This window comes from Myzus persicae, unplaced genomic scaffold (assembly GCF_001856785.1).
Source record: "Myzus persicae strain clone G006 unplaced genomic scaffold, MPER_G0061.0, whole genome shotgun sequence".
NCBI lineage: Eukaryota > Metazoa > Arthropoda > Insecta > Hemiptera > Aphididae > Myzus > Myzus persicae.
In genome coordinates this window covers 1,445,446-1,468,773 of record NW_019101135.1, presented here as the reverse complement: position 1 = coordinate 1,468,773, position 23,328 = coordinate 1,445,446, and the positions used below count along the sequence as shown (strand labels likewise).

The window sequence follows — 23,328 nt, the reverse complement described above, 5'->3', positions numbered from 1 at the left end:
TGAGTATGAAATTAGAAATATGTTGTCATCATAAAAGTAAAAACATAATAAAATATCATTATTTTTCAAAAATTTAGATTTTTAAAGACTTCAAATTACCTGTGTAAACTTTTTTTTTAAACTTTTCGAGATTATACGTATTACTCAACTGTTTAAGTGTTAAACATTACAAGTTAGTAGTTACAACACATCGCCTATAATAATAATATGCATAAAATAGATAAGGTATATGATTGTATAGAACCATTTAAATTTTAAATCAATACATCTCAAGCACGTATAAATCGTATAATTTATTGAAAATCAATAAATTAACTAACTATTAACTTACTATTCGTACATTTATACACATACTTTAAAATATTGATATGAACAAATACTAAATAGTTCAATACGCAATGTTTCGAGTATCTTTATGTTGATTAAATATGTATACGTTTTAACTTTTAAGTATCTATATAGTATATTAGTACGAGTATAAATTATTTAATTTACAGTCCTTGTGATAGAAAACAAGTATATTATAATAAAAAAACTTAGTCATCATACGTCATTAGTCAAGGATTTTTTTTATAGTTTATTAATAATTTTGACTGTCAATTTTTAAATTTATTTGTCTTTACGTAACATAGTATAGTCAGTACGGATTGTTAAAATCATTATTCTAGACAGTATTCAATGTTATAATAACATTATCTAACCTAACTTCTAACGCTGAATATTATATTTGTACTGAAGTATAGCTCTCATGGAAGCTACGTATCTTATTATATCTTGCATTTTATTAAGATTATATGATTATCTGTTTTGTTTTTGTGTACCTATATTGTAATTTATAAATTATTATTTGGATTTTTCGGTGTTAGCATCTTATCCCTATTGGTTATGTGAGTAAAGCACACTTTTTATTATGAAATAATAGATTTATCTTATATATTACTGATCCAAGACGGCTAGCTATACATTTTTATAATATTCCTAGTTCCTACCAACATTTTATATTTTAGATTCTGAGCGGATAATAATATAATATATTGATTTTAAAATGATTTTCGTATGTTTTTTTTTTTACTTGAACACATAATAAGAACGCTGTATTGTGGTCTATCTAAAATTCGCAAGATACTTGTATTCATTTTAAGTTATTTATACCACGAATCCGATGGCGAACTGGCTATTTTCAGTACAGAGTGTACAAACTTATTACAATTTTGAGAGAATTCTAAATTACAACAAGAGTTAAATAGAAAAGGTGGTAATCTGAGTCAGTCCACTCCAGCACGAATTTCACACTATAATTTACGGTACTATTTTATCAACTTGCAATTTATTAGTTATACTATCGATTAGTAATATATTAAATGACATAATATTATGATAATAATAATATAATATAGGTATGTGATTTTTTATCATCAAAAATTAATTCAATATAATTAATATATGATAAAATATTTTTAGAAATAAATGGTGACCGACCGCCTCCGCTCAGATTTAATTTTCATCATAAACAATGATTTATCAATGAATTTTTTCGGTCACTTATACTTACGTATACTTACTCAACATTTAAATTTAAAATAACTAATTTTATGTTCATATTATTTATTTCTATTAAATGTTCATCATTTGTAAGTGTAATGTAAGATTTAAAATATATATATGTGACAGCCTGTGTCACTGACAGGTGGATAGAAATAATATAAAAGATAGGTGGGCACTGGGCATTGATAAACGCGAATGTCGTTTAATCTAACCTTTGCAGTTAAATCTTTGAATTCTAGCTCAGGATGGTAGCATTCGACTACAAAACGACGTCCTTAATAGTTTTCTCATCCTTGACCGTGTTTTTCGGTATCCTGTACGTGTCCGAACGATGGGACGAACAACACAGAAACACCGTCATTGGCAGCGGACAGATTGCGGATCCTTCCCTCAAATTCGTCGCCGTTGTAAGTTATAATATTATAATTTATTCTTGAATTAGGTCATAAGTTATAAGTTATTACCTATCTATAATTAGTTTGACGTAACAAATAAGTGTCTATATAATAAGAATTAAGCAATAACATAACGATTCGTTCCTGAGTACAATAACTGAACACCGGAACTGAATTGTAATTTATGAAAAAAATATTAAAACTTTGACTGGTGTGAGCAAAGTTCATTCGACTTAGTTTATATTGATCATTTGATTTCAATGTAGCCATGTAGGTACCCAGATCAGCATACATGTTTATTTAGCATCCCATTAAATAGGTCAAATACTTAAAATAACTAAGTAGTACATTACGCAAACCATGATTGGTGGACCCCTAAGACCTAATTAATGTATTTATAATGGAATAGGTTTAATCAAAAAAAATAACCCAGTCTCAAACTATTATGTTATCAGTATTTAGATACAATGGATAACCTCCAACACCACGGTGTTATGCACAATGAAAAGTTAGTTAGAGAAGTTATTATATAGAAAGACACTAGACTATAGTGATGGTGCAGTTACAATAATACAATATATATATATATTGATTTGATGTACATAAACTTACCTTTTTTCGAAGATGAATATGCTTTTTAGTTTTTCCTTGTACGTGCTTGTGGGTTTTACTAAAAATAATAAACAAGAACAACGTTTAAGCGAATTAGGCTAGAGGGTCGTATGTTGTCAGCTATTCATTCTTTCACGGAATGGCACTAGATTTCAAAAAGGCTGCTTTAGTCGTTGGTTTGTCCTTAACTGTGATTGTCATCTGCAGTGTCCTGTACGTGTTCACAGTACGATGGGAACAACAAAGTAACGACGTCGTTAAACCAGGACGATTTTCAGATCCTTCACTTAAATTTGTCACCATAGTATGTATTTATATTTTATAGAAAAATTGTGGAAATGTTACTTCAAAAGCAAAAGTATTTAAAAACTTAAAAATTTTACAAAGAGTTCGTCATCCAACTATTTAATATAGATTCTATACAAATTATACTTAAATATACTAAACAAATTGCATTAAATAAATAAAATATAAAATTGTTGTCAAAAATAAATTGTTGATTGTATAGGAGCAAAATAATAAAAAAAAGAGTAATACATACAAATCGGAATACCGATCTGCCATATGGTATACGATTGGTTTTGGCTAGTTTAAATACATACCTCATTTAAAGTATTCAATTTTAATTCAGTTATAAATCTTTGCATAAGCACAAACCACGGTTTTTAGTGAAAACTTTATTACAGCAACCTTTAGGTATTAGGGATATTTTATAATTTATTTTAAAAATATTATGCATAATAATTAATAACATTATATTATCATCATATTATTATGATTGATAGTTTTATACTATCATAAATGATAATAATATAAGTAAGATATAGAACTTAATATATATATAAGTATTAAATATCACTTCAGCTACATAATATAGGTAATCCATAGCCAGTATATAATTGTGATAATAGATTCATGGTATAAATTGATGTTAAAATTACCTAGTAAAAATATTTGAAAAAATTATTGGCTCACCTATCTAAAGAAAATAATAATATATGAACTTATTTATAAGTTATAATATTCGTATTGGCGAAAACAATACCAAGTCTCTAGATTAATATTTAACATTTTTAGAATTAGAACTATACCTATCTAACATAGAAAAACCTTTATTTTTCATATCCAATTTGAGGGTTCCCAAACTTGGTAAGTCTGCTTCTCAGTTCTTACATAACTTTATTAATGTTTTTTTTTCATATTGTATTTAAAATATATTGTACTGTTTAATTAAAAATAAATAAAAGATATTTACATCTAATTTCGTCAAAAGCTAAACGTCGAGCTAAGTGCTTGTTTATAAAATACTTCTGATATAATGAATCCTCTTTGTTTATTAGACTTAAATTCTAAAATGTAGAAGTGATAGATTTTTTTTTTTTATTGATCTTAAGCCCGGAAACTGTGGCCATTAGCTGTAGTAGGTATTGTAGGTTTGTATTGTAGGTTTTTTGGTACGGTAGAGGGGAACACACGTGTTTGTGTTTGGCAGAATAAGTGATAGATTGTTTAACTTTATTAATATATATTTGTGATTATATTTCTTTATTTCAATATTTCAATTGCGCTATTTCTATTACCTACCTACTTTAAGTTATCCAAAAATTATTATTTTTTTTTTCATTCGCTTATTATTTAAATTATTGTATATCTGTCATATCTTACTATCTTAGTAGGCAATTATCATTTATCTCCATAAGAAGAATGTATGTAGTATGTATTTTAATTTATAATAATAGTGTAAGAACTCTTGCTCCCCAATAGTTCTCTCAGTAGGGTCCAGTATTTATTGTATGAAATTAAAATTAAAATAGTATGATTACGTTTAGATTAATCAAACAAAAACAGAGGTAAATATGGGTTTTAAACTTTTAAAGTGTTTATTGTAACACAAGTAGTCACTTACTTTTTAAAATAACATGACACACATATGGTATTTATTTTAATAATTATGGTGAATGGTGATGCCTAATAGACGAAAAAAAGTTACATAAAGTAGTAAACGTCACACATTAAAAAAAAACTATTTAAAATGTACATGCTTTTCTAATATAATATAACGTTTACAGCTGTTCCGTCATGGAAATAGAGCACCAATGTTCAAATACAAGACTGAGTCACACAAGAACGATTTTCCTGAAGGAATAATGCAATTAACTAAAGTAGGTATTGTAGGTATAAATTAATCATTATAACATTATAAAAATGTATACTAGCATTAAAAGAAACTAAAAAATCTCTCTTATATTATAATTCCTAATTAATAATTATATTGTCAACAAAACATTACAATTTAGATTTTGAGCGAATTGAAGACTGGATTGATTTTAGGTACTGATTTTATTTTAAATTCATATAAATAGCTAAAATTAAATATAATTATTGGTGAATCTAGGGGTTTTCAGACATAGAGTTATTTACCATGATGTGTGTTTTGTAGATTCTGAGCAGAGAGGAGAGATATATATTGTATTGATTTTACAACGATATGTGTTTATTTTTAAATTTTTAGTATTTGTGTACACAATAAGTATTTTTTTTTTGTAGTCGAAATAATGCCTCGATTTTCTTCTTAAATATTTTTTTTGGGGGAAAAGTGAATCTAGTTGATGCATTCGGGAAGTCAACATATAAAATTCTTAGAAGTTTCCATAAGCATCTGGCAAACCAAAAAAAGAATTAAGGAAAACGGGAATTTTTAAGCAAAGTTGATTTTGGTTTGTGGTGTTACTGGTGTTACTCTTAAATAAATTACCATAGATACATGCCATTTTCACTGAATGTTTATTTTAGCTTTTCCTATGCACCATCAAATGTTCAAAATACTTTGACTCTCGTTGACTCATTTATAGAAGTATGAAATTTTTGATTTGCATCATTAGTTTATTTTTAATTAATGTGGATAAGAAAAATTTAAAAATGTAGTAGAAGGTTCCTCAAAAGTTGCTGTAAATTTAAATTTTAAAAAAAGTTGACCGTAAATCCAAAATAATTTTTATGAGCCCTTGAAATTAAAATTAAAACAATCATGAAATTTTCAAATTATTTTTAGTTAAAAATTCATAAAAATTTAATTTTTGTATCTAAGATTTGAAAATCTAATACAAAATTACTCATAAGTTTGATTAACTTAATCAAAAAATGTCTTCTGGAAAATCAAGTTAAACTTTTATGAGCATTTGAAGAATTTCTACAACATTGGATATTCACTCAATTTCTCATGGTACGCTTTTCTTGTGTTGTTGTAATTCAAGAACGGACAACTGTATATACATGAAATTTACAATACTTGATAAAATTTTCAAAATATTATGACTCGTTTTGAGCTATTTACGGACATTTTCAATTTTAAACTTTTTTAGTTAAATTGTAGTAGTAGTTTTTTTTATGTCAATACGATTCTGTTTGTTATGTCAAAAAGCATATATTTAAAACGAAGCTTCTGATATATTGTTACAATCAGTGGCGGCAGGATACAATACTATTTGAAGCAATTGCTTCATAGCTTCATAGCTTCAACATAGTAAATTATCATTTTGATGTAATAAAGAGGATGATTGGTGGTAAAAATATTAAAAATGTACAATTTGCTTTAAAGACTCAAAAAGTTCGCACCGCCACTGATTACAATAATAGTTTAAAAATATTAAAAATACATAGGTATGATTTTTGTCTATATTTATTTAAAATTCGAATTTTGACAAATGTACTAAATTCAAAATGTACAAACTATTTCGTAGGTAGTTAAACATTTATAAAATGTTCACCTTTTATAGCTAAGGATTGAAAATTTAAAACAAGGTTTCAAGTAAGTAGTTAATTCTGTATCTAAAAAATCTAAAATATATGTATCTCTTTTTATAGTTCCCTATTATAAGTTCAATTTGAACGAAATTACATATTTAAACCAAAAATAACTACGATTTTAGTTATTTTGTTGTAGGTAGTTTACAAATATTATTCGTGGGTATACTTGAGACTTTTAGAGTATACTATAATATTTTATAAACACAGTGACATTTTCAAATTCAATTTTTTCGGAAAAAACGAATTTACCTTTTATAGTAAATGCCCATGTATAGTAAAATAAATTACTTTAATCACAATAATAACATAAAAAATACTCTTAAAAACGCAATCAGATGCGCCTTGGAAAGGAACAAAAAAACACACCAACTACTTAATATGGGTCAAGGAATCCAACAATAAACTCCACCAAATCAAGACTTTTTAGCTCCAAACTCGTACCCCGCCCCCTGTACTAGACAATAATAATTACATAAAATAAACTTAGTAATATTATAGGCTGACAGACCGTCTTCGCTCAAAATCGTTTTTCGTATACAATGATTATTAAATTTAAATTTAACACATCCATTAAAGTGACTTTCTAGACACATTAGGTACTGTAAAGCATTACCCAATTAACCTATTTTTTTTATGTACCTATAACCTATACGTTTCTGCTCTCTTCGATCAAAATCTTAAGTGAACCAAATAATACAAATAATATACTTACATAAATTAAAAAGGTATGTTTATTGTATTATTTTCTAATATTTTTCTGATGTTAATTAACAGAAAGGAAAGCAAAATATGTACAAAAAAGGACAAATATTTCGAAGCTTATACAATGGTTTCGTAAGTGACTTATATTTGGATAGCGAGATTTTAGTAAAAACTACCAACACAAGTCGGACGTTCATGTCAGCGGCAATGGTTTTAACAGGAATGTATCCGCCAAAAAATTATCAGAAATGGTCGAACTCAGAAACTGTGTGGCAACCTATTCCTATTTACAGTAATTCACCAGATCGAGGGCAAGTATGTATCTAGTATCTACTAAATACTTATTGAACATGGTTAACACTTTAAAGATAACAGTTGATGTGACGGTAGGGCAGAGATCACCAAATGGCGGCCCGTGGATGAATTTTAACCGACCCGCAGACAAGGAGAAAAGAAGCCGATAACTTCATATCTTTGTGTATTAGTTTCGGCCAATCGGCATATTGTAATCAATATTATGTACTTTGCATTTTTATGGCCCCCGAGAATTTTCAGAATTTTTAATGTGGCCCACGGAAAGTATTAATTGGTGACCCTTGCCGTAGGGTGTACCCCGCCAGGGTACCTACAAATGTTGGGTAAAGCTTCTTTTGATTACAAAATTATGCAAAGTTATATTCTATATTTAACAATTAAAAATACATATAATACTATCATGTAAGATGTAATATCTTATACAATCATTTCGATTTATGATAATCTATATAGTGTAAGCTAAAACACTAAAAATAAAAATGTAATGTTGAATGTTTAAAAACAATTAACAGTAAATAGAACACGGTAAGTTCTATACACTTCTAAGGTCACTGAATAATATAACCAACAACAATCATGATTGACATCTGATTACAGTCAGAAATTTTAGATAGGTACCGATCTATATTAGATCATGCATATACGTAGGTACTGTAACTATTGCATTTATAAGAAATATGCCTACAATGTAATATTCGGTTATACAGTTTAAGGCTTGTATGAATAATATCACATTTATAAGGTTTGTTAAAAAAAAATGTAAATAGTCGTTTATAATTGTCATACAAGTGGACTATGGACTCTTGTTGAATTTTAAATTGCTTTATACTTAATTCAAACTACTTTTTATGAGAGCCTGTTTATAGTTCGAAAACCTACCTAATTACTAATCACTATAATATACTTTATGCTACTTTACACAGTTAATCGGTAGTATGGGAATATGTCCGTCTATTGATTCATTCACCGAAAGTCTCACTCAAATACTAAATTATTCTGCAGACAAAAATATAACAGCATTGATATCGTTTTTATCTGAAAAATACGGACAATCTATCACCGGCAGAGATGTTTTACAGCTATACGACCTTTTTTTGTGTAGGGTAAGTTAAAAATAATATACATTTATTTATAAATTAAGATATTGGTACATATTATTAATTTACTATAATTATGATATTTTAATATTCTTAAAGATAGCTGAAGGCTTACCAGTACCGGATTGGATAAATCCTTATCACTTTGCAACAATGAAATCAATGTATTCAAACATTTCAAAAATTCTTTTGGAAAATATGAGTATAATAAAATTGCTTGTAGGTAAGCAAATTATTTTATTTAAAGTATTCCGGTTTGGAGGTTGTAAATAAAGAAATATATAGTCCTTAAAAATGGTTTCATAAATTATAAAATTGATTTAATATTGAATAACGTATATTTTTTGTTATATTATACTTAGAAAATTTTTGAAAATGATTAAATGTTGATGGATTTTAATTTATAACAAAATTCACCCTAACATCCAAACCCATTATTTATAGGCTATAATTTAGAGTTTATTCTTAGTATCGCCGTCTGACACAAAATTAAATAACTCAAAAACTAACCATTAAAATTTCGATTTAAATACGTCAACATTTTAAAAAATGGTGGAGAAGTGGGTACCACTCTGCTGTACAGTAGTTGTCATTCATTGAAATGGATGAGTTATGTTTTAATTTCATGATGAATCATTGCATACGAAAGACGATCCTGAGAGGAGATGCCGTATCATCCTAGCATACTTGTATAAATATTCAAATTTAATTTAAATGGCTATAAATAGCTTAACTTTACGATAAACTTTTTTTTTATTAAAGGTAGAAAAGCTTGGGGATCTTCTATTAAAATTTCTTATGTTAACCATAAAAAGAAAAACTTGTATGAATTTCTAACTGAAAGATAGTTTATACATTTTTGGGACTTTGATGAGTCTTCTTAACTTTAAACGCATATAATAAAACAATCGTGTCTATGTACCTTTAATATTTTTGTACTGCTATTATTACAACTTATCTTCGCATTTTATCGATAACAATTCTAAAAAAATTCAAAAAATTTCTCAAGGCAATAAAAATCTCAAAAAAGAGTGAAAGTACTTAAAAAATGCCGGAAAATGCTAATATAAATATTTGTCTATGGTTATTGCTTATTAGTCATTGGGTTACTCCAAAAAAATAAAATCGATTTTTTAATTTTTTACCACAAATGTTGATTACAGGCAAAAAAACACACATCATTGTAAATACAACACATATCGCTATGTACGCTCAGAGTTTAAAAATTATCTGTATAACAATTTGTACGCTCTATAAATATAGACATTTATATTTGGTGTATCATAATATATTTTCAAAGTATTTTAGCTCTATTTGTGCTTTATGTACAACTACACTAACCTAACCATACGTCATGCAATACTGAATTCCTAGGTAGATCCTAGCTAAACTCATGAACCACGTATTGACATAATGCATTTTAGGTTCAAAATATTAATTTTGAAACTTGTAAATTTGTTTAATTTATGTTGAAGGACCTCTGCTAAATGAAATTGGTATGAACATGGAATCGAGTTCAAATAATTATAATACAACAAGAAAAATGCATCTTTATTCGGGACACGATATTAGTATAGGAATGGCAATGAGCTTTCTTGGCCATGCTATTGAATTGCCTGATTTTGGTGGCTCGTTGCATTTCCATTTGTACCACGACGTAACAAATGAATACATAGTTAAGGTATAAATAACTGAACCCAAGAATCAATTAGCTATATATATTTTTAAAAAAAACATATTTTCTCAAAATGTTTTGTTTTTGTTAAATATCTAGATTATACCAGTTGATCTCACAACATTTTAAAATTAGAATTGATAAGCTTTTTAAATCATTAAATTTATTTTATCATAAATGGCTATCAATAATGGTTGAAGTATAAAAAAAAGTCTTAAATTCTATAATTATGTCAACTTAAATTCCATATCTATATCGTGAAAATATATAACTTTAACTAAGAGAAGTAATTTAATTCCCAATTGCTTACACGTTAATGATCAGTAAAATAACACAAAATGTATTTTGGTTAATTAAAAATTACATTGATCAGAAATCACTAATACGAAATATTTCGAACACGTAAGTTCAACCATGATGTACAAAATGTCAAAGTAAATTAAAATAATAATATAATATAATACGTACTATCACATATCATGATGTTAGTTAATTATTATTTTATTATACATTTTTTTATCAAGTCTTCTAATACTATTCATGATCCCATTTTAACTTACAAGAAATTAGATTTGGTACACAATTTTAGTAACATCTAACTGAAATAATTATAAATGTTTAGGTATTTTATTTTGATCGATGGGACAATGAAAATGGAGAAGAAATCTCAATACTTATTTGTGGTAATCCCTGCAAATTTGAGGACTTCAAAAAACTGTTGACCGATAATTTATCTGGAAGATGGGAAGATGAGTGTCAACAAATATAGAACTACCTATGTAATAATTTCTTATGTTTGTTTATTCTTTTGCCTGTTAAATAGCTTTGCTTGCCCCCTTTTTTCTTCTTAAATAATGCAGTTATTCTGCTAAATTAAAGAATTTAAAAATATGGTCTTAAAGTATATTTAAAAATTCTAAAAATCAGAATTTGAATAAATTCATTATTAAAGGAAACAATGGGGGTCAGCATGCTTGGTAAAGCACCCTGTATATAAATAATATTATATTTTATAAATAATATATTTTGATTCTATAACTACAAAAATTTTAATGAATTATCGATTTAGGGATCCAACAATAGTCAAAAAGAACAAAATTGTATTTTTTATTAATATAATATATCTTAGTTTTGAACGTTTTAGTATTGTTTTATGGTTTATTTGTTTATGTTTTTATTAGCTATTAACAAGTACCTAATTATTATAGCTCGACACTTCAAGCGTATAGCATATACTTACATATACATTTGAAAATACCTACATAATAATTAATAATACTTACTTAAAGTCTTAAGCATAGTTATAACTTGTAAATTATAATGAAATCATTTAAAAATAATCAATATTATATCACAATTAAAATGTAGGTACCGAAAAATTAATAATATAATCTATTGAGATTCATATATACTACTATCATATTAATTAAACATAAAGAGATGGCAATATTAATATTATGGCATACCTATAACTTTTGTGCAGAACTGTGATGAGGAGGGAAATGAGGGGATCAATTATAATGCTGTAAGGTCTAAAAAAAATTTATTTTCTGCCCGTTTAAATCATTTAAATAAAACCTCTGTATAAATATGATATAAGTTGACCGTTTAGGTAAGAAATAAGAAAGTAAAAATAAGGCAATCCAAATCATACGCACACAATTATTGAGCCCAGAGGTCCAGTACACAAGTTTTCGCAAAGCATTAGTTCATTGTTTTTCGTATTGATGAACATAAATGTTACGCATTTTTATCAAATAGACGTGAACTTGAACACAATTTGTACATTTTTAATGAGATTGACAAAAATTGAACGTTCAAACAGCGTTAATTTTTAATATTTGTAAAATATTCATTTTGTATTTTAAACTCTGAGTGGAAAGATTTACAATAACAAATTTGAAGACACTTTTTATGATAAAAGAAATGCCCTCATCATGAACTTCAATTGAGGTTTCTAGTAGTATTTTGGATCTAGTTGCATAATGTAATTTTCTCTGGTGAATAAATATAAAAATAAGTTGTTAGAAATAAGTAATAATTAAATCGTATTTGAATACGATGGTAGAGAAGTAAATGCAAACTTTACATGTATAGGAAATGAAGTGGTTTAAAAATTTGGGGTTGATTTTATAATATTTAATTTTAAATCAAATATTTTCTGTTAATATACCTATATCTAACAATTTCAGTTTTCGTGTTAATTTTGAATCCCGATAAATAAAAACGCGATATTGATGAGAATCTATAAGATAAAGTTAACACATTAACAGTATCATTAATCATTAACATAAATTACTTGTTTAGTTAAAGTTAGCTATTATGTTATCTGTATTTAGGCAAACAGTGGATAACCTTCATCACCTGCGTGGCGTTACACAATGAAAAGTTTATTCCGGTCCAGTTTACTAGATATAATAGTAACACAATGACAACATATTTATTGTATACCTATATAAATATCGATGTGTAAATTATGAAAGTGTAATTCCTACTTTCTTATACAATTTTAACAAATTTTCGCAACGGTTATCACTTATTTTAATAAATTACGTAATTGGAGATTCAAGTTTTTGTAAAAATAATAAACAAGAGCCACTTCTATACGCAAATCGGCCACGAACACGTCGTATGTTGTTAACAGTTAACGTAACTTTTCGTACGTTCACGGGATGGCACTAGATTTCAAAAAGGCTGCTTTGATCGTTGGTGTATCTTTAACTGTCATTGTCATCGGCAGTATCTTGTATGTGTCCATTAAACGATGGGAACAACAAAGTAACGACATCATTGTACCAGGACGATTTTCAGATCCTTCACTCAAATTCGTCGCCGTAGTATGTATTTATATTTTATGGAAAAATGGTGGAAGCAAAAGTATTAATCTTAAAAAATTGAGTCCAATACTTATTTCACCCACACTAATTAAAATAGATCTTATAAAAATTATAATTAGTTGTAGTCCAACATATAGATATTATAGACGAATCAAAAATATGAATATTTACAGCTGTTCCGCCATGGGAATAGAGCGCCATCGTTCAAATGCAGCACTGACACACACAAGAATTATTTTCCTGAAGGAAGAATGGAATTAACTAAGGTACGTATAAATTAATAATTGCAATGTTATAAAAATGTTTACAAGTATTAATAGAAACTAAAATACACTTTTTTTTATCAACAACAATTTACGATTGAGTAATAGTTTTAAAACATTTTTTTTACGTTTTTGTTATGCGTCTAAGGTCTATAAAATATAATCTTAGCATGCTAAAAAACAAGAATAAAGTATGTATTTTTATAACTGTATAGATTTTTATTTAAATTGATTGAAATGAACGACTGCGATTTATTATATTCATATCGTATAAGTAAATATTTATAACTATTGGTAAAGCTAGGGGTTTACAGAAGACTATACTATGGACTCAACTGTCCATAAAATAATCAAAATGTATTTCATTAAAATCTGGTACAATGCCATACAGGTTATTTTGTAATTTATATTTTGATTCCAATGTTTCCATTGTTTTGAATTTATGAAAGAATCAAAAAAACCATATTTATTAAAAGTAATAAGTTACACTATAAATTAACAAGGTAAAATAAATAATTTGAAGCACTCTTTCTACTACAAACAATTTTAAAAAAAAATGAAAAACCAATGCATCAAGTACCTACTCTTTTCGACCACAATCTTAAGAGAACCAAACACGCTTATATAAAATATATATAATATAGATTAAAAATCTATGTGTATGGTACTCTTTTCTAAATCAGTGTTGATCAACAGAAAGGTAAGCAAAATATGTACAAGAAAGGACAAATATTTCGAAGCTTATACAATGGTTTCGTAAGTGATTTATACTTGGATAGCGAGATTTTAGTCAGAACTACAAACACAAGACGGACGTTTATGTCAGCAGCAATGGTTTTAGCTGGAATGTATCCGCCAAAAAATTATCAAAAATGGTCGGACTCAGAAACCGTGTGGCAGCCTATTCCTATTTACAGCGATTCACCAGATCACGGAACAGTATGTATCTACTATACCTCAATACTAATTGAATATATTTTCCACTTTAAAGTATGTATAGTATTATGCCACGCAGTGTGTGGAAAGAACGTCGTTCATGGACGCACGTGCACACGTTCATATAAAAAGCATGAAATACGCGAACGTCATTCCGTTTTTTTCAAATTGAACGTAAACGTGAATGTGAACCTTGAACGACGTGTAAATTTTAATGAAATTGAACAATTTTGTAGACGCTCAATTAAATTTCCATTTAATGAATATTTGCTTAAAATATATTGATTATATTATATAGTAATATTTTCTTATTATAATTCCTTTAATAAGAAAATAAAAAAAGTAAATTAACGATCTAGTGAACGAGTTCCATTTTTAAGGATTAAATGTGAATTACTTATATTTTTATTATAAAATCTATAAGTCAAATACTCAAATCTAATATTATAGCCTCGTTTTACTTTTTTATTTGCCTATCCCTTTTCTAGAATTCATTTATTTAATCCAAAATTGACATTATTACAAAAACAGAAATAAAAAAAATATTTGCTTTGCGGATAAGTGATAACCTAATATATTTTATACCTTGTTACTTATTTGCATATGGCTGAGAGTTATGGGCTTATGGCTACGACCATTGTACATTTTTTTAAACGTGCACATCCTGATGTCTGACGCGAAGTTTGGATTTGAAAAAATAAGAAGAAAAATGTGTTAACCTGTTGTAGTTGCTTACATTCTACAGCAGCTGCACGATTGTTCATATATTGTCAACAAAACCTCTTCACTCGTAAAAATGTCAAATTGTCAAACATTTATATTTGTTTGAAAAATATTCTCCATACATACTCCAAATCCTATAACAGTGTAACGATTCCATATTTATTTCTCAGCATATAGAATCTATTTTTGTGTTCAATAATATTAGGTGGATCTGTAGGTCGTCTATCAAATTTTTAACAGCCTTCGCCACCAATAATTTATTTAAATGTCTAAATTATAAATTACAATAATGGTAAGACTAACCTCAACAATTATAAATATTGAAAGTCTTTTTTTATGATATAAGATATAAATGTGTACACATAGGTACGTGGAGAGATGTGTGCGTCACCCCTTTATGATTGCACACTCAAATGCTTATTGCTTATTGCTGTATGCACCATTAGATTATTGATTCTATTGCGCCTTCGAATGTGTAACTCCAGTGCAGCTGTCTAGGTCCTGAACTAAATAGATTTCATTATTAGCAACGATAAGCATATTATTAGGAACTTGTGCACAAAGCCTTGTTTGTAATTATAATAAGCCACTTGGTTCTTAGTTTCATAAACTATAATAATTCATTCATACTTGCCATACGAATAAATAAATACAATTCATTCATACCATTTTCTGCAGTTATTTGATGAGAGGGGAAAATGTCCGGCTTTTGATTCAATGATCAGCAAGTTACCTTATCAATTAAACAACCATACCGACAAAAGTATGACAGCATTATTTTCGTATTTATCTGAAAAATGCGGTCAACCGATCACTAATAAGAATTTAATAAAACTATACGATCTATTGTTATGTCAAGTATGTATATAAAAGTATAAGACATACATTTAAATATTAAATACATTAACGAATTTTAATATTACATAATTGTGCCATTCCCACAGATGGCTGATGATTTACCACCACTGGAATGGATTAAGCCTCACCACATTGAAACAATAAAGTCAACTATTAGAAATAGTTCAACGATGTTTTATGAAAATCATAGATTTCAAAAAATTGTTATAGGTAAGCAAAATCCTTTATTGGAATAATCTAATATGATTCGGATTTAAACCGTAGGTAATTAACATGTATATATAAAAATAAAAATTGTATTTATTAATTATTTGAATGGGTTGTGATGAATTAATAAAAAATGTATAGGTATATTCCTTAAATGCCACTTAAAACAGTTCAAACTTACAAATTAGAATAAACTAAAATTTAAATTGTTGTGATCTGCAGAGTGAAGCTGTTATCGGTCATAATAATAGTCTAATTTAGTAGATGAAGGTTGTGCGAGGTAGGTGTCTTATCTTATATTTATTAATAGGTACATTTTACAAAAATACTCGATATGTTATGTAATAAATCTATTCGGTACTGATGATATCGTATACATAATGACATTTTAAAATGTAAAAACATAAAAAGTACAGTTATACAGATAGACTTATAGAATAGACGTAACATTAGGTATGATAATGCGTGCAATATTGTCCTCGTGATCAGGCACTATTAAAGCTATGTAATTGCCAATTGGCTGTCCTCGGAGCAGAGGACATTTCTCTCACTCTTATGATAAAACTCATGCTATCTCTCTTAATCCGTTTGGCACGACCACGCCTCCCAGTCCTCGGGCCTAATGTTCCGTCTATTTCTTTATGTCTATGGTTATACAGTGCGCACTTATATTTCGTTGTTACCGAGTTATGCTTAAAAACTATTCGCAAATCTTAACGGATTTTTTGTGTAGTTTGTCTCAAATTACTATAAAAAGTACTAACAAATTCTACAGTTACATATTAAGTCTCTAAATCACCAGAAATCACTGCAACTTGGAAAAAAGTAACATAAATAATTACACCAACTAATTACACTATTATATAATATTTATATCGTCCCTAGGCACCATCAATACGGTGACCTTTGAACCACAGATAAGATAGCCACACCATGCAAACTAACAAAGCTAGAAATACACAATCTAACACGGCACAATCTAGAACGGTAAAAGATACTTAATAATTAAATCATCAATAATGAACCCACACCGTCAGGGGCCGTATAGCAAGGGAGTTACCCGTTTCCGCCAAAATAATATTGGCCGTTTCCGCCATAGCTCTTTTCCGCCAAAAACGAAAAAGGTACGATTCCCGTTTCCGCCAAAAGACATTTCCGCAAAAAAAGTTTGGAAACCAATGGTCTTAATTTTTAAGCAATATTTATGTTGTGGTATATATAAAATAAAATAGTAATGTAAAATGTAGATAATAGCAATGACATTTGTAAATAATTGCGAAATTGCGAATAGGTACAACAATATACAGCAAATATATTTTTGTGAAAAGACGTTTCCGTCAATTTAAGAACCATGTACAAATCTAATAAATTATAATACAAGCGTAGATAATAATAATACATTATATTCAACTATTTCAAATTATAATACAAGTACCTATAGGTCAAATATAGTCTCAATAGAGTTATATTTATAGCAATATTTATTTTACTCGTAGATAGAAAACGTACCTTTCGTTTCAAGTATTACTTTTTCTTTTTCCAAAATTTTGGCCGGACAATTTTTCATGAAACATCTCCACCGAGTTACATTTGTTTGTGACGTATAACCAAAAACATATTTAAAACCATTAAATATCAATATTTTTTTACCTCTTTTGCTTTCAACAAATTCCATTTTAAAAACCGTATCAACTGTTATTAAACTGACGACAAAACAGATACTGAATCGAAATATAAGAATTTAACATTTTTCAGATAATTATTGTGTACAAATTATAAATAAACTATGATACAGCTAGTGTATACTTCCTTCCGTTATCGACGATTAGGTATCAACAATTATCGAAGATTATCGCTGTATACCGTGTGTTCACCAATTTAGGGAACACTGAATTTCTCGGCTGGATTATGTTGGAATAAATCGAATTTTTTTACAAGCTTGTGGTATATAAATACACATTTTCAGATAAATTTCAAATTTTTAAACCCTTCGGTACACACATGCGCAATGCAACTCACTTTTTTTTAATAGCAACAGGTAGTTTTGATACCAAATTCGGATAGACTGATTTTTTTAAAGTCATTTTGACCACTTGACCATGGCTCTAAAACCAAAATTGACTGAATGAGAGCCATTCAAATTTCAATAAATAATACATTTTTACAATTCACTATAAAATGCATAAAACAATTTATAATTATTTATTATTGGTTACTTTTTGAATATCTTTACATATTTTTTTTTTATAACTTCATATTTTATAAAATAACTGTTGTAATCAATTTTGATTAAATAATTTTATATCCATATTATGTTAATCTTATTTATAACGCGTATAAAAAAAAAAATACGTAAAGATATTCAAAAATTAACCAATAATAAATAATTATAAATGGTTTTATGCATTTTATAGTGAATTGTAAAAATGTATTATTTATTGAAATTTGAATGGCTCTCATTCAGTCAATTTTGGTTTTAAAGCCATGGTCAAGTGGTCAAAATGACTTAAAAAAATTCAGTCTATCCGAATTTGGTATCAAAACTACCTGTTGCTATTAAAAAAAAAGTGAGTTGCATTGCGCATGTGTGTACCGAAGGGTTTAAAAATTTGAAATTTATCGGAAAATGTGTATTTATATACCACAAGCTTGTAAAAAAAAATTCATTATTCCAACATAATCCAGCCGAGAAATTCAGTGTTCCCTAAATTGGTGAACACATGGTATATAGTTGTACCCCTTTTACATTACTATTTTATTTTATTTATACCACAACATATATATTGCTTAAAAATTAAGACCATTGGTTTCCAAACTTTCTTTTGCAGAAATGTCTTTTGGTGGAAACGGGAATCGTACCTTATTCGTTTTTGGCGGAAAAGGGCCATACCTAAATCAGGGAACCGGTTTTTTGGCGGAAACGGGCGATGCCCTATAGCAACAATCAAAACATACTCCTCCCTCAACACAGACTACTCCGACCTAAAATTAAAACTTTTCTTCTTGCCAAATCGATATTCATTATTACCTATCAGAAAATGAACAAGATATTACCATGGAATGTGGATTCCAAAACCTAAATGAATTCGAACAAGACTTGCGACGTGCGACTTGCAACTTTGCAAGTGTGGTGTTGTTTTCGGTTGTTGTTGCAAATCCCTAGAAAATCAGCTCATCTTCACGATTTCTAATCGTATACCTGTCCGATGATTTAATACATAGGGAGAAGCCAACCACTTTTAGTACATTAGTTGTTTTGCGCCGACGATTAGCTTATACATTGTGAAAAGTTGATGTATTCTATACTTTATTATAATATAATACCTATATTCTATTACTGCTTGTTTAATATTATATGCGGAGATTCTAAGGTCCGCAAAAAATTACTCAAATTAAAAAAAAAGTGCTTCTTCCGCCAATATATGTAAAAGGACCACAGAACTACTGCGATTTTAGGCAAGCAATTTCCTATAAAATTGGCCCCGAAAGCATCATCTGTAAACCACTTACTGCCTACTAGCTAACACAGTGACACCCATCAAAAAATTTAAACAAATACTCTCGATGATTACAGAACATTATTACACATGAGTAAGTTAAATATATTTAACGCTTTAATGTGTCTATATCTAATTTAGTATTGTGTGCTAACATTAGGAGTATCAATTGAAATGTTGAAGAATTCTTATCGTTTATTCAAAATGATTATAATTGTTTTTAGAGTTTAGATTCAATTTATAAACCGAAAGTTGAAGTGATCTTAACCACTGCATGTATAATATACCTGATTATAACATATTCGTCTCTACCAGATACCTATACAGGCTACAACTTACTAAAATAAATTAAAATTACGGTAATATTATTTTTAGAAAAGCCAAAAGATTATCTACATATTGAATTTTCAATCCTGAGTGGAGCAATGAATAAATTTATTTTAAAATGGTGTTTTTTAATGTGTCTTTCGTCGCCTTTTGCGACACTAAAAATGCTTAGAAATATTTTATTTTTGTCTGCAGAGACCTCTTTGGTTATCCCTTTTCTCTGGCGACATATAAGAACGTCTTAAGTTTAATCGTAACAAATACGTGTCAATGTCTTAATTCGTAACCGTATAACGTCCGGGTCGTCCCTTTAGTCATCAATAAAGATTTATATTAGCGGTTATAACCCGTTTTCTGCGTTTGGTAATCTGGCCGTTATTTATTAGTATACTAAGTTATCATATATGATATAACTATTTAGTTTCACAATCAGGATTTTTTCAAAGGGGGTGTTCACCAGTAGCGTATACAGTTGTAGTTGAGAGTTCTATTTCAGATGACTATACTATTTATTATCTAAAATTTATTATATTAACTTATTCAATAATCAAATATATACTCGTATTACCGTATGTAATGACACTACTGGCGTCTGGCATCTGATTGACTAAAAAACGTTTACCCAATATATTTACATAAAAATCACTTATAACTTTGTTAGTTTTCAAATGTTTAGGCATTAAAAAAAATGATTATACAAATTAAAATAATATAATACAAATTTTAAGTTACAAAATCGAATTGTCTTTTTCTGAACTCTTTATGACCGCATCTGTATAAACTATTTAAGACAAATATTTCCCACGGCCTTGGACCCGACGGCCGACACTCTCCCCTGCTAGTTTATAAAATATAAAACAATACTTGAAAACCCCCCATCATTTGTTTGTGGATACACTAGCCATTTCCATTTGTTCAACCAAATTACTTGAAACAATAATTGTATTCTTAAGCTTTTGACTTTGACCAACATAATATAGGTGAATATGAAATAAATTATAATCTGACTATCGCGGTGAACTCGATCTAGTTGATGGTTTAAACAAGAATATTCGTTATCCGAACTAGATTTCTCGATATTTGTTTTCATAAATGATCGCGAAATTGTGTCAATTTACCACTTTTGTTCTTTTTTGACGAAAAATTTGATTATACTTTTATTAGCACGATTACTCATTTTATTTGATCGTTGGCGTCATGGTGACAACCTTCGAACAACTGAACTTCAGTTACTGAACTGATGATATAATCAAAAAACATAGGTACAGACACTAGACAGTCAGTCTAAATTAGTAATTACATAGATGCCTATCTACTTATGGTTTTTTTTCCGCATTCTTTAATTCCCGTTTTATCGCAATATACAATAAATAGTTAAATAATAATCATTTTTGTAAGTTATAACACAGATATTAAATAGGTATAGTAACTAGTAACTACTATATAATTATACTATACTGTACTATATATATTGAAGGTAACATACTAATATGTATAACACATAATTATTTCTAAAGTCTATGTTCAGGAGGGAAGGTGTCCAGACACCCAAAAGGGGGACGCCCCTTGGTTGCGACACTGTAACTATTTTCTACGTTTAATTGTAATAATGATGTGTGAGCAATGAGCATAATATTACATTTACAATATTTGTATTAAATCTAGTATTTGTAACAGGTCGTTTTAAGAATTAATTATTTGTTATTGTTATTTTAAGTTTTAATTTTAATTCCTGTAATTATAGAAGGTACCTATGTTACATGTTTATTTCATTTTATAGAATTATTATACGTTTTTATAGATGATAATTCTGTTTGTAATAACTAATACCCTACCTAACTTCCCCACCACAAATTAATTTTAAAGAGGTAGGTACCTAATCATGGTATATAATTATTAAAGGAGAATAATACATTTTTAAAAATGTAACTGTTGTTTTCTGTGGTAAAGGTTTTTAAAAAAGTATAACTTGAAAATTGGAATCTTTTGAATTAAATTTAAGATATAATTATACACGTAGGTATTGACATAATTAATTTTTAGGTTCGAAATAATAATTAGTAAATTTGTTTAATATTTTGAAGGACCTCTGCTATATGAAATTGGTATGAACATAGAATCGAATTCAAATAATTATAATACAACAAGAAAAATGCATCTTTATTCGGGACACGATATTAGTATAAAAATGGCAATGAACTTTCTAGGCAGTACCATTGAATTGCCCGATTTTGGTGGTTCATTGCATTTCCATTTGTACCACGACGAAATAAATGAACACACTATCAAAGTATGATACCTATTATAAATTATAATGTACCTATGTCGTACACGACTATACTTACATTTAGTAACAATAATTAATAACTAAATAATACCTATCTGCAGCTGAATGTGTAGCTATACTTAAACCAATAATTTAAACTCTATTTTAGATTTTTTTTTTCGACCGTTGGAACAATGAAGAAGGAAAAGAAGTCCCAATACCTATTTGCGGTGATCCATGCAAATTTAAGGACTTTCAAAATATTTTGAAAAAGAATTTCTCCGAAGAAAAAGAATGGGCAGAAGAGTGTCAGAACTTAGAAAGCTAATCATATCTATTTTTTGTTTGTTTTTGTTCTCCATACCTATCTATTCTATAAGATTTGTTTTAAATAATCTATTATTATTTTGGATATTTTATTCTAAATAAAAACGATAGTTTTAATATTCTACACAACTTCATCTAGATAGTTTGTATTACCTATATGTTCAGGTTCAGTGTTCACTATGGATAGTTTTAGCTTAAATATTCATTGTTCACTCTATTGTTATGCTATTTAAACCAATGCATAATAAATACGGTATTAGGTACCGCTAGAGCCTTGAGTCATTCTGACATTTGACGTTTTTATAATAATATTATAGATTAATGCTCTATGATTCCTTCTACGTATAATATCAGATTTATTACAGATTACGAAAGATGTAACATATGATTTGTAGTTTTTTCCTAGTAGGGTATTGTTGATTGTTATACTCAACTATACTCAAGTAGATGTAAATTATCATGGGTTTTAAATGTTTTAATTTAAAACAAAACACTACCATACTACTAACCTATACTTAAGCACAAAATGCAGTACTATAGTGTAGGTACATAACAGCGTGTAATAAATAAAAATTTGAAAGCAATAATAAACCCATTATGTATAAAAAACGATTCTGAGGGATAGAGTTTGGTAAATATCGTATTTTTTTACCGGCTTCATCTACAAGTTGGTTGTGTAAATAAAGTAAAAAACATATTTTTTAAAAATAGGTAGGTACTTCTACCTATAATACCTATATTCTTCAACAATTTTAGATTCCACACTACTTACGATCTCGAAAGATGCTAAACAAAACTTTTGGTGCATTAGGTTCTTTAGTGAGTAAACGTCAAAAAAAATATTAACTGTCATAATAATTATAAAATCTCCGCAATGGCAATACAATTATTGCTGAATTGCATATTCCTTCCCTCGTCCTAATCTAAAAAATCTAAATA

At 28.0% G+C, this 23,328-nt stretch overlaps 2 protein-coding genes and 1 long non-coding RNA gene across 5 annotated transcripts; 2 read left to right on the top strand and 1 right to left on the bottom strand.

Moving 5' to 3' along the window:
* The first annotated feature begins 688 nt into the window (after positions 1 to 688).
* Positions 689 to 12,710, top strand: LOC111027843 (lysosomal acid phosphatase-like). Of its 3 annotated transcripts, none has more exons than XM_022306301.1 (8): positions 689 to 887; positions 1,785 to 1,952; positions 4,622 to 4,714; positions 7,134 to 7,376; positions 8,300 to 8,479; positions 8,573 to 8,696; positions 9,949 to 10,154; positions 10,771 to 11,291. In XM_022306301.1, exons 2-8 carry the CDS (start codon positions 1,791 to 1,793, stop codon positions 10,915 to 10,917), a joined length of 1,155 nt encoding a protein of 384 aa, XP_022161993.1. In that variant the 5' UTR covers positions 689 to 887; positions 1,785 to 1,790; the 3' UTR covers positions 10,918 to 11,291. The 3 variants fall into 3 exon arrangements, with proteins under 3 accessions (XP_022161993.1, XP_022161992.1, XP_022161990.1); XM_022306300.1 differs by lacking the exons at positions 689 to 887; positions 1,785 to 1,952 and adding exons at positions 2,479 to 2,856; positions 12,488 to 12,710 and having other exon boundaries at positions 10,771 to 10,927; XM_022306298.1 differs by lacking the exons at positions 689 to 887; positions 1,785 to 1,952 and adding an exon at positions 2,479 to 2,856.
* A 79-nt stretch (positions 12,711 to 12,789) lies between these two features.
* Positions 12,790 to 22,513, top strand: LOC111027842 (lysosomal acid phosphatase-like). The gene is made up of 7 exons (XM_022306297.1): positions 12,790 to 12,985; positions 13,159 to 13,251; positions 13,945 to 14,187; positions 15,586 to 15,765; positions 15,852 to 15,975; positions 21,881 to 22,086; positions 22,232 to 22,513. The coding sequence occupies exons 1-7, from the start codon at positions 12,821 to 12,823 to the stop codon at positions 22,388 to 22,390; spliced, it is 1,170 nt and encodes a 389-aa protein (XP_022161989.1). The 5' UTR covers positions 12,790 to 12,820; the 3' UTR covers positions 22,391 to 22,513.
* Positions 14,685 to 15,690, bottom strand: LOC111027844. The gene is made up of 3 exons (XR_002603854.1): positions 15,574 to 15,690; positions 15,211 to 15,413; positions 14,685 to 15,041 (listed from the first exon to the last, which is right to left on the bottom strand). It is a non-coding gene; the product is annotated as an uncharacterized LOC111027844 (long non-coding RNA).
* Positions 22,514 to 23,328: the final 815 nt, after the last annotated feature.